The following is a 12,152-nucleotide window of genomic DNA, read 5'->3' on the forward strand; positions in this document are numbered from 1 at the left end:
GCCAAGAAAATATGAGAAGCCAGATATCTGATCATCTAATGGCAGATAGATGCTACTTCACTTTGACAGAAAAGGCATCAGTCAATAAGCGCCAGATGAGCAGTAACACGAAAACGATGCCAGGGATTCCTCGTCCTATCTATTAGATCATTCACTCCAGGAGCACAGCGATCTGTACTGGTCAATGCACACAGAAGATCTCTTGTCCCAGTAAATTATAATGTAGAAAAAATTACTTCCAATTCTACAAGAACTTACACTTCCTGTTTTATTCTGCAGGCTCTGTAAAAGTTTCATATACCTGTAAAATGCAAAGACCTGTGACTCACCTGAGCCTGGAAACTCTTGAGCACAGGTGCCACCATCTCCCGCACCTCCTATGGACAGAAAAAAAAAAATCCTGCCTCAGCATTTTTTATTTTGTAGATGTTCCACCTGTTTTAGACCCACATTGGCCCCCAGTGAGGCACAAACAGCACCAAAAAGAAGAGGACTGAGAATCTTAAAGTTAATGTATTCTCTCCATAGCTGCGTGAGTGTGAGAGCGAGGCATGTTGTTATGGGGTGGGTATTAGTGGTTAAACCTAAAGGGTTTGAGTGGGCATGTTTGAAAAGCGGGGCTTTCCAGTAGCTCGGAGATTCAGACTTGTGCGAGCTCCCACAGCCTCAGGTAAGGGGATTGTGCTGCCAGTAGTGACAGCCTGATCCTGTCTTAAACGGCTGTATTATACTGACAAGATTACAGCACTACACTGCATACGCAGGCTGAGATAGGCAGGCAGCATAGCCACAGCAAATAGCCTGAAGGCTAATTTATAAAATATAGAAATATTCTCTTTGACTTCAGCGTAGGTGTCAATGCATGATCATTTGAAAGACGATGATGAAAAAGGACAAAATCATATCTCTATCATTCATAGAGTGAGCTTTTCATGAATTCAGTATAATACCTTAATTGCCATTTTGCCATACCAAAGTAAGGCGGAATGAGGTCTTGAAAAAGAAAAAAAAAAAAAACAGCACAGCAATGCATGGATTGCAAACATAAAATAAGATTCTCAAATTGGTATTTAAAATGGAGTGTATATCAATTAACTGTCATATAAAAAATATTAATTCATTGCATTTGTCAGCGATAGAAGCAGTTTTGTTGCTGGGAAGAGAACTTCTCAGTTAATGGGGCAGTATGCGATTCTAATCCAATACACTTTTTGTAAAAAATCTGCGAATATTTCCTTCCAATCTGTCAATTCCGTGTGCGCGACGAAAACAAATCAGTTTTTTCGGCTCTGAATATTTAAAACAAAAAATATCCCCCACAAAAAACACACAACATTGCTGCGGGTTCGCGGCCCAGTCAGTGCGGTAAACAACAAAAACAAAGAGAGAGACAAGCTTTCTCCAAAATCGCTAACTGCCCCTTTAAGTTTGGTGTAAACTTCAGCGCTGAGTCTTGCTCTGGGAGGTGGAGTACAAAAGGATAATACTCCAACTTTTACCACACGAATGTCTTCTTAGTTGTTCTTCTTTTATTAATTTAATCTGCCATTTATTTTGGATGAGACTCCTGTATGCTTTTGCAATAACTGAATATTGCTCATCAAGTGGTGGTGTGCATAATGTAGGTAGTGAGGAAGATTAAAGGATAGGTTCACTTTTTTTCAAGTCCGTTTTAAAACTTTATCCACATGCCCGTATGTAGACAAGAAGAGTTAGAGGTAGTTTTAGAAAAAGCATCTTTGCAGAGAAAAGATGTAGAATTTTTTCTCTCAACTCTTAAGATGGAGTTACGTCAGACTGGGATTTTGTTTTGTAAGTACACAAAAGGAACAATTGCAGTCACTGAAAAACTCTGACACTGATTTTTTAGCATTTTGATATGAAAAAATGCAAATCAAACTTTTACAATGTAATGTTTGTTTTATTTGTCTGAATTTGCACTATGTAGCTCTCTGAGCATTCATCAGATTCTGTGTAGTCCTGTTCCTTTCAGATTTAGACAGACACCTGTTCCCTGTTACATCACAGAACATTTGGAGAAAGTCACTGCCAAGCCTGACCCCATGACAACTTTTTCATGAAGTGGCGCTTCACCAGTGGAGTTGAAAGTTAGCAGCAAAACGGTGCTTACCATTTTGCAAATGAGCCTCCTGGACTCTCACCCCACCCAGGCAGAGGCTAGCGTTACTGCAAGGCCTCAGTATTTAAATATTAACTGAGCCACTGGAAGGGAAGGAGGGAGCAGGGAGGCTAACCCTGGCTTCTCTCAAGTGTTGTGCTGCATTAATATATACTAATGCAGATTTTACAGAGAGAAATAAAAAAATTCCCTGTACAAAAGGTATATGCGGGGGCTTGAGCAGCAGTGGTGATGCAGTACCTGCCGAGGTGAAGATGCGGAAAACGGCACATGAAGCTATTAGAAAATGTGTGTGTGTGTGTGTGTGTGTGGGGGGGGGGGGGGGGGGGGGGGGGTGCTAGACTCACCTCAGGGACATTTCTCTTGAACTCCCTGCTCAGCTCTACCAGGTGCTTGTGGGAATGTTCACTCTCCTCTTGTCGGCCCGCCAGCTCAGATGCTACAGAGTTTAGCTCCCTCTGTTAACACACAAAGAAGAGACAGAAGCGGTGAGAGGTAGCGGGTGGAGGAAGACGGCACTTCAGGGAGCCAGCCTGCCAACGCTCGTCCAGTAAAGCTTAGCGTGTACATAAATAAAAATACACTGCTGAATATTAACAATGTAATCCTTCATGATCTCACAGCAGCAATACTTACAGCAAGCCCTGGCCCATAAATAATTAAGCCAAAATAAATCCAATGCCTACAGTAGCAGACGGCCTTTTAGATAATCAGTATTTGAAATAATCAATACGCTTGCAACGGCTATAGAGCGCCAGTGAGGGAGTGGGGCAAGTGGGAGGGAGTAGAAAGCGAGAGGGAGTGGGTGAGTGAGAGAGGTAGGGGGGGTGTTGGGTCATGTGTAGAGACCCAATAACCTGACAAACACCCTTACAAACAAATAAGCTTCCTCCTGAAATGAAGGGCTGTTCTATAAGCCCTGCCAAGAGCCGATTCAAACATACACACACCTCGCCTGCTCTTGTAATTACCACAGGTCAGATCTATTTTCAGATTCTTTTCAATCTCTCCTCCATCGCCTGCACCAATCTTTATATTGATCCCACACAGATTTTCAATACATGACAGCAGCCTCCATAGCTTTAACCAAATTACCCTTTTGCTACAACAACAGCCCCCGGATCGCTATTCCATTAATGTCTCCGCACATTGGTTGTTTACATGTTTGTGTTATGCGAAATGAGAGCTCCACCCCGGCAACATGTCTGATCCACTATTCAGAACTGTCTGTGCAGCAGGCCCTTCATCAGAACCTTGCATTCATGCTGGACTCAGCTGCACCGCATGCCATCCGCAAATCCGATATTATCGATCAGTCATCCAATTCCCGGCTCTTTCAGCAAACAGAGAAAAAAAAGGAAAACAGATTCAAACTCTTCTCCCCTGTACTGAGCAGTGCAGTAAAAGACAACTGTACATTCACCTCCTCTTTGTTTTGACTGAAGCTCTCGGTAATTGATGAGGGTCTCTGCTTGGAACTGCTGGGTTACAATATAAAAGTGGAGAAGGCGATTCAATTACCACTGCGAATTTATGTATGACATCGGGAAATTAAATTGACTGTGCTTTAATTAATCTGCAGTCTTACTTAAAGGCAATTTAATAAATCATCACACAAAGAAAAAGAAAAAAAAGGGAGAAAATGGCAGGGTGAAACTTCAACAGCGGTAGCCTCGTGAGATGTTGTCGGCCTGTCGGTCGGAAGAAGGCAGTTAATTGAAGGGCTGCTGGTTCAAGTCCCTGGACTGACAAGTCAGAAGAAGGCTTAAGTAGGACTGAGTGTACAGTTTGACGTGAGATGCATAGCTGTAAGCCGAGGTGCTGCACTAAAAAATTATAACTTGCCAATGTGTCCGTGAGCAAAGAAACGTCGGCGGAAAAGGTTTGATGCCACTGCCTGTAAGCCTTGTGGGCATTTAATTGTGACAAGGTTGACTCTGTATTAGCCAAGTAATATATTTCTGCCAGCAGTAAAGAATTACCAAAAGTTCAGCAAAAACACACATTGCCAACAAATCCACTAAACAACACAACAAATCATTTATCATTGCCATCCAAAACTATATATGTGCTTTTTTTTTTTAGATCTGACATCATCAGTAGCGTCTAAAACACATTTGACCTTTTCAAAAATGATCTATATGCACGATTTCTGATCTGGCATTACAATAATTCATATTTACTCAAATTTGGGGCAACTAAAACTAACCTGTACTGTGTATGGAAACCTATGGAGGACTATATTAAAATTACAATATAAACTTGAAAATGATAATGTAATTCTGTCCCAACAGCATTATAGTTTTCCAGATATGTATATATGTGTAATTTCAGTAAAAATTTCAATGATGAATGTAATACTAGCGTCTGCATTTTCACATGTTAACATGGTAATATTATGACCATATCAAAATATGGAAAATGGAAAAGCTGTTTAACATTTCATTTTCACAGTCCTACCCTGCTGTACTGAATATACAAATTTAAAAATGTAAACAATATCACCTAATTAATTGTGCGTATACAAGCAACATTAAAGTTAGTTAAATTTAAGATGCAATTGTCAATAAATTTGAAAATTAAAACGTCAGTAGCAGGAGCAATAATTGTAACAAAGAAAGGAAATACATTTCCAAAATCTAAAGTTCAACACTTAAAAGTATCCAAATGTTGAGGATACATTTGGTAAGCGCGAAACGTGTCATTCCTGGGGAATCGTACTGTCACTGGAAAAAGCCACGGCAGTACAGGATAAGGCAACAGGACTTTATAAATTCCTGTAAGGTCTTACAGTCCGTTTGGGATGAGCCTTCCTGGAGATTAGAGAGAGGGCTTTCAGAAGCCAGCCAACCTCCACTAGATTCAAATGACCCCAGACCAGCTAATCTTGCCAAGAGAAAATTCCTCCAGAAGTGACTGAGTGGATTTTATAAGTACTTAAGATATAACAGTATAGTGATTCTAAGTTTGCCAGTGCCTCTGTGGCCTCAGTGCAGAGCTGGGTTCACTTCTTAATGCAGCTCAGTTGATGAGAATGGTGAATACTCAAGCTTTATGAGAACCAAACAGTGCAATCATAATGGCATGGTTATTTTGAAAGCACCCCCACAGTTCCTAGACCATTATGAGGGAGGGAAGCCTGGGCAACAGCCCATCAAATGAAAACTACTGTTGGTCTTTCTGGAAGGAAGTGGGGCAGAACAGACTGTTTGCTACTTTGGTTGTCTTGTTCAGATTGATGATGGGAGGAACTCCGCAATGTAGTGTTTTCGCAATGCTATCTAACGAAACAAAAGACACTAAAACAGATTTTTATTTTCTCTGCTTCCTAGTCAGCAGGATCCATTTCAACCTACAACCAGGGCACCCTCAAGATCCCTGATAAAATTCACTTTCCATTGTGTTTATCTTCATCCTTCATGACATCATTTGCATGAACATGTTGCTTCCGATGTCTTGAACACTTAAAACGGGGGACGTTGAACACGCTGTTCCAAAAGGAGCATCTCGGTAATAATTGGACAGGTTTTAAAAAGGACGGTTGGGACCAAATTTTCAGTGTGTGGCAGCCGGGTCAATACAGGGCTCCTGTCATTAAGCCTCTGCCAGTCAAACATCCAGCCATAATTGATGAGTTTCCCCTGGGGAGGGTGGAGCTGTCATTGGCGCTGGAGGGGCAGGAAAGAGGGATTTTAAACATGGAACCAGTCCCGGCCTGCTCAAGTCAATCTGTTAGGGGAAAGCAATCTTGGGGACTTGTGACTGAAAAACAAAGACCAAGAAACATGAAGCTTATTGGCTTCAACAGGATAGACCTGCAGCCAATTGGTAGTCAGTAAATTGACTTGAAGCTCAATGTACTGCTGAACAACAACAACAACAACAAAAAAAATAACATGTAACCACGACTCACATGTCCTTTGACTTACAAATGTAGCCCCTGCGCTTCTGACACAGAGGGGCCCGATCAGTGGAGCCAGCACATGATCAGACAGGCAGCCATTTATACCATTGATATTGTTAAGAGGTCTCAGTTCATGGTGTGATTCCTCTAGGATCTGTTGGGTGACGGATAAAGGGGGTAGGAAAAGGAGTGGAGAGAAACCCGGGGGGGAGGGGGGCAAGTTGTGTCTATTTTAGGTAAAGGTAGGAAACACAACGTATGAAATCTAATAATCATATCCAGTCAAACATTTGCAGAGCAAAATTTGCTCTCGACAAAAATGGGAGAAGAAAGATGTACTGTAACAATCTGTGCAAGAGTGAATTTTGTAGGTAAAATGCAGGACTCACTAATGTATTGTACTGGGGTAGATTTGACTTTGATTCATTAAACCTAGCTCGTCTTGATTACATCTGTAGTGGTAAGCTATTTTCTAGGCTTTCACAAAGACAACCCATGGTGGAAAATGTTGACAACTGTGGAAAAAACCTAGCAAGGTACTGCAATGAGGTAGACTGAGTCAAAATCACTATTGTGTGTGCACTGGGCTTGGGCGGCACAAATTAAAGAGGAAAAAATAGGGAGGAGGAGGAGAGAAGGGAAAATGTAGATGGGGTATTATTTTTCTTTTTGTATCCCATCTAATTGCAATCATAGGCAGATGTCGGAAAGTGTGACAGCATCAGCAGAATTGCTGCTGAGAGCACAGAATCTTTGTCTAAAAATAATCAGACATTCTGTGTGCTGCTGTTTGTTATAATGGTAATCGATGCTGGAGGCTTTGAATTCCATCAATTTATAGATCCACTCTGTTCTGCCTGGTGACTGTACTGCCTCACAACCCCCACCCGCATTCGCACACCGACGCAAAAAAAAAAAAAAAACACACACACATACACTTGCACGCAAGGTCTCGCACAAAAGAGCGACTGGGCACACACGCTTACACAGAGAGACATGTGTACTGACATCTGCGCATGGGGGCTGCAGCATGGCAGAGCAGGGACCAGCGTGTGATTAAAATAAGTGTAGTTTCCTTTCATACATTCCTTATCGCCTCCCATTCTCTCTGAGGCAAAAGATTGTCCATAGCTTCCTCAGATTAGCCCCGCATGTCAGACGCCATATTTGGGGGGGGGGGGTGTATGTGCTGATCAATAAATCAAATCCCCACAATCAATGGCCCCAATCACTGCAGTCTAGTCTGGCCTCAACATTATCACTGGAATAGGACGGTGGTGGGGGGAAGAGTCCAAACGAGCTCTTATCTAGGCTGCTTTGGGCTGTGCATCAGTTAAGGCCAGAACAGGCAGGCTTGGTGTATGCGTGTGTGTGTGTGTGTGTGTGTCTGTGTGTGTGTGTGTGGAGCCTATGACCTCCATGCCCTCTCTCACCAACGTGAGCTGAGCGCAACGCCACTGACAGGGAACCCTGGTTGGGGTGGGGGGGTGGGGATGCTATCACCTGGCATCTCCCTCCATCTGTCTCCCACCAACAAATTCACTTCACTTCACTTTTACTCTCAAATCAGCTTAACTACAGCAATTCACATCACCATCAAATTGCTGTTAGACCACAACACGACACCTGGATCACACACTATTTGCCTATAAGAGTTTGTTTTAACCTGTGCCAGATGATGGAGTTAACCTAAGAAAGGGTAAGTTGCCAGGTGTTAGCCAGCACCAAAATATGGATATAGGTGTGTAAATTCAAAACTCATAGGTTTTTTTAAGATACATTTTCAGGGAACCTTTTTAACATTTTTACCTTTTTTTGTTAAGAATTGGGGGAAGACACAATCCCTGCAAAAACACTTTGCATGGCACTTAAAAAGTATTGGTCCTCAACCTTTTTGAGTTGGTGCGTAGCAGCATCTCTAAAGCTCAAAAACACAGTGAGAGCTGGGCTAATGCTTATGCCTAAGCTAATTATCTACTGGCTGTAGATTTATATAAAACAGATAGTAGTGGTATCATTTTTCTCATCTCCCTGTCAGGGAAGACAACAAATAAGTGCATTTCTGTAAATGTCAGATATATTCCTTGATACTTACGCAGAATCTACGTGCAACACACTGTCAGTGGTTGCATGTGTCCATTGTTTGCAATCAATTCAACCAAAGAGTGGTTATTTTCATGATGTTTATGGGCTTGAAAAGCTAAAAAAATCTCATAATTTTCAACACAAAAAGCAACAATTAAAAGAATGTTTGAAAAAAAACGAATCTTGGAGAGCAAACGTTTTCTCTGCAGCAGCAGTACTGACTGCACCATGCACAAATCTGTAGGTAGTGTATAGATTGTGAGGACTTACCAACGAGGAAAATCACATTTCATTTTGACACCTCTCTAAACTCTGGACTGGTAAGTCTGATAAATCATCCAAAATAATTAATCCCCAGTCAGTCAGGCTGTCTTCAAACAGCATGCTAAATCTTACAAAAGGAAGGAGAAGCGTGTGAGCATTACAACCATCAGCAAAAGGTGTGACTGGTGTTGTCAGCCATTATTCGTCATACCCTGCTTCATTTAGAGAGTTTTTGGCGCCTGATGCACCAGAGCACAGCCTACTTGTCAACACTTCTCTCTCTGTAATTCCAACATTCACACTTGGACACACAGGCACAGGCACATTTCCTATTCCTCACTGATACATTGGTAACACAACTTAGTATGATCAGGGAGGCTCTAATTCTATTTATTGCCAAGTCTTGTTCAAAATAGTATCAAGAGGTATCATGAAAACCTCTTATTACAGCCCTTTCACATATTCCTGTATCCTCTCCAAATCCAATGAATAACTTTAAATGTCCTCCAATTAGAAACTTCAAATTGCAATCCATGACTGAATGCTCCAAACGAAGGCCAATTACAACACCTTATTTATCATCATTAAGGCCAACCATTGTTCTGCTCCTTTCAAACTCTGTGGTTGCAATCAGGGTGTCTATTTTCATTGTGTGGTACATGCAGGGTGACTAATTACACATTCCTATGATTCATTAGCAGACTATTGGGTTGAAACCTGAGAGTTGATAACCTCAGTTGGTCAAATGATCGACTCAAATTGAAATGTGAATATGGAGGAGCAATAGGGAGGTTTCACAATAGCAAAAAAAAGACAAAAACAAACAGCCAATGCTCTAAAGTTGTTGTTTTTTTGAGGGGGACGCAGAGTGAATTAGGAGAGCGGTGACAACTTGAACAATCAAATTGGGGACAAGGTTTGTTTTTGTGTTTCTTTCAAAGCGGGAAAAGAAGGGTGCACTGTGGGGGGACTCGTTTCTGTGAAGCTTCACCATTGAGGTCAGTTAGTGGGAGAGGCTCCACAGATGCAGCCATCACAGCGATGGCCCACTTTCACCTGAAACGACGAGTTGAAGCGGTGCAACACAGCTAACCTGCGATTGTTTATTCTCTCTTAAGAAATGTCAATCTGTTCACTCTCAGGTGTGCTGCTCTTCCTCTTGTTTTTGTTATTTTCTCCCCCCTACTCTCTCCGTTTTCCCATGTCGAATGCACCAAGATCAAAGCCACGCTGCTGGAAGATTCTGAATATTTCAGGTGTGGAGAGATGCCTGTGTTTCACACCACCTGTGTAGCACTGAGAGACAGGTCCCTCCTCTCGCTCAGACTCAGTTAGCGGGGCCCCTGGGGCCAGGCGACATGAACCAGGGCCACCTGTCTGAGAGAGAGGGAACACTCCTTTACCCTCCTTCTCTGCATCGCACTTTCATTTTACAGCATTTGAACCAAAAATAAATGGATCTAAATAGAGCGGTGAGATTGGGAATAAAACCGGCGCTGACAACAAGCAGCTGAGAGCTTTGAGCGCCGTCACAAAGGCTTAAAGATCTGGTGGTCCACAGAATGGGAGCAACCACTTGAAAGGGCAGTTTATACATGAATCATTTTTACAATTTGTGCTGTTCTGCAGAAGAAGTTAGTTCTCACATATTAAATGATAAGCCAGGTCAAGTAAACCACAAGGATCTGCCATAACATAGCACACAATGTGGAGCAGGTCTGCAAGATAATTCTCATCACCTCATCAGGGCCGCCATTTCTGACCCAAAGCAAATAAAAAGCATCCCTGATGTCCGCCCAGCCTTACCAGTTTGATGTAGCTGCTCTCCTTGGAGGGCTGTGTGCCTTGACATGTGTGCATGTGTAAGCACTTGTGCAAGCGTGTGTGTGTGTGTGTGTGTGTGTGTGTGTGTGTGTGTGTGTGTGTGTGTGTGTGTGTGGACATGTGGTCAGGGGGGCGTGGAGCAGGTTCCACACTACCAGTTCCCAGCCATGTCTCTCAAAAGGGCTGTAAAGTCTTTACAGCAAATTCCTTACATTCATCTGTGTCAGAGCACTCGGCACACATTAGGCGTTTACACGGGAGGAAACACAATCTATTTGATGCTACACTGCCCACACGTCCAGAGCCCTCCTCCCCACACTGGAGATTCAGTGTTTAACTTCCATTTCATATTCTGAACAGGCAGGCAGACAGGCAGGCGAGTGCAGGGAATGGACTCCATCTTGCTGTAAATCAGCATTTAAACACCCAACTAAATGTAATCTGGAAAGAGTCAACAAGAGGCCCGAGCATTACGCTGCTCAAGATATTTGTTTTTATTTATTCTGGAATGTGCAATTGATTTTTGTTGTTCCCCCCTAATGATTTATGCAAACGGTGAAAAGAGTCACACTTCATTTTTTCCACCGACCGCTGCTGCTCCACATCTTTTAATATCAGTGGTGCTTATGAGAACAAGTGGAGGTTAATCTAGGGAGCGGGTCATAGCAAGCCGGCTCTTTGTAAATGTCAGTTGAGGGATCCAGGCCTTTCTTATCACCACACTAAACCAACAAGGCTGATGGCACCAAGACGGATGTGCAACTTGGAGGTGTGTCTCCCCCCACCACCACAACGGTCCAACCCTAGCAGAGAAAACTTTATTAATCAATTGATTTATCGCCATAAATCAGGCCAGTCTTTGATTGTATCAGCAAATCATGCAATCAATCAATTAGTCAGGACCTTGCGGCCCAATTTAGCAAAGAAAGATGAATGCTCCCTCACATCATCCATTTGGTTGTCCGTTTACCCATCAAAAACTGCTGCTGTTGACTCCCAAGCCCAACATGCATCCTGTTATCGATTTCTGCAGATTAAACTTGCAAAGGAATCAAAGGACACTTAACTGACTGGGAATCATTCTGCCTTTTTCATTTGTAGTGAAGTGCGTTCTGTGCTCGCCTTTGATAGTGTTGCCTCATATGATCACAACAACAAAGTGTAAACATCAAATTGAAGAATACACTTATGAACTCTTGTGAGTGATCCAGCACAGTGAAGTCACGGCTACAGACGATGATGTATATAAAGTGACTGAAGCCGCCCTGAGGAAAAGCAGCCACAAAAGGACAAATCATGCATTAATATCAGTTAACCCTACCCAGGTTTATATGGGGGGGGGGGGGGGGGGAGCAAAGAAACAGCTGGATGAACAAACTGTGGAAAACATATGTATAATGACATATTTGTTTCATATTTTATCCCAACTGTGAATTCCAATCCACATTATGACACCAGCTGCTTCGGTCCAACACTTCCCATCTGCAACTCTGTGACAGGAAATCTCCCAGGACAGGCTGGGAAACTTTGGGGACGACAAAAAACCGACAGGAGCAAGTAGAGCACGACAGAGTGGGCTGCCGGAGCCTTGGTGTGCTTCTCCCCCAGCGGCGGGTAGGAATGTGGCAGACTGCAGAGCTTCCGTGGAGAGTAGAGAACACCGTGGGCTCCCCAGGGAGAATGTCTTTGGTGGGATTAGAGCCCCACCAGATGCGGTTCTGCTTCACACCCTCAGACCCCGCTGTGCTACAGTCGGGGGGCGGGGGGGCACCGAGCTATCTGTGGGGGCTTTAAAGTTCTGCCCAATCTCCCCAAGTCCTACCATGTAATTAGAGATAAAGACAGAGGGCTCGGCTACTCAACCTCAATTCTCCTGGCTTCATACAAGGCTGCCCACCCATAGACCTCAGAGGAATGCCACAACACTGCCACAAC

General features: G+C 43.1%; 1 protein-coding gene across 3 annotated transcripts in view; it reads right to left on the reverse strand.

Annotated features, from left to right (window-relative positions):
- The window catches only part of cux2b (cut-like homeobox 2b), an 80,141-nt gene that overhangs the window by 45,423 nt on the left and 22,566 nt on the right, over nucleotides 1-12,152 (reverse strand). For all 3 annotated transcript variants that reach the window (XM_035639187.2, XM_035639186.2, XM_035639188.2), the window contains exons 2-3: nucleotides 2,488-2,598; nucleotides 330-377 (exon numbers count right to left, since the gene is read on the reverse strand). In XM_035639187.2, the coding sequence (XP_035495080.1) occupies nucleotides 330-377; nucleotides 2,488-2,598 (159 nt within the window). The remainder of the gene's footprint in view (nucleotides 1-329; nucleotides 378-2,487; nucleotides 2,599-12,152) is intronic.

Source organism: Scophthalmus maximus, chromosome 3, assembly GCF_022379125.1.
Source record: "Scophthalmus maximus strain ysfricsl-2021 chromosome 3, ASM2237912v1, whole genome shotgun sequence".
NCBI classification, from domain to species: Eukaryota; Metazoa; Chordata; class Actinopteri; order Pleuronectiformes; family Scophthalmidae; genus Scophthalmus; species Scophthalmus maximus.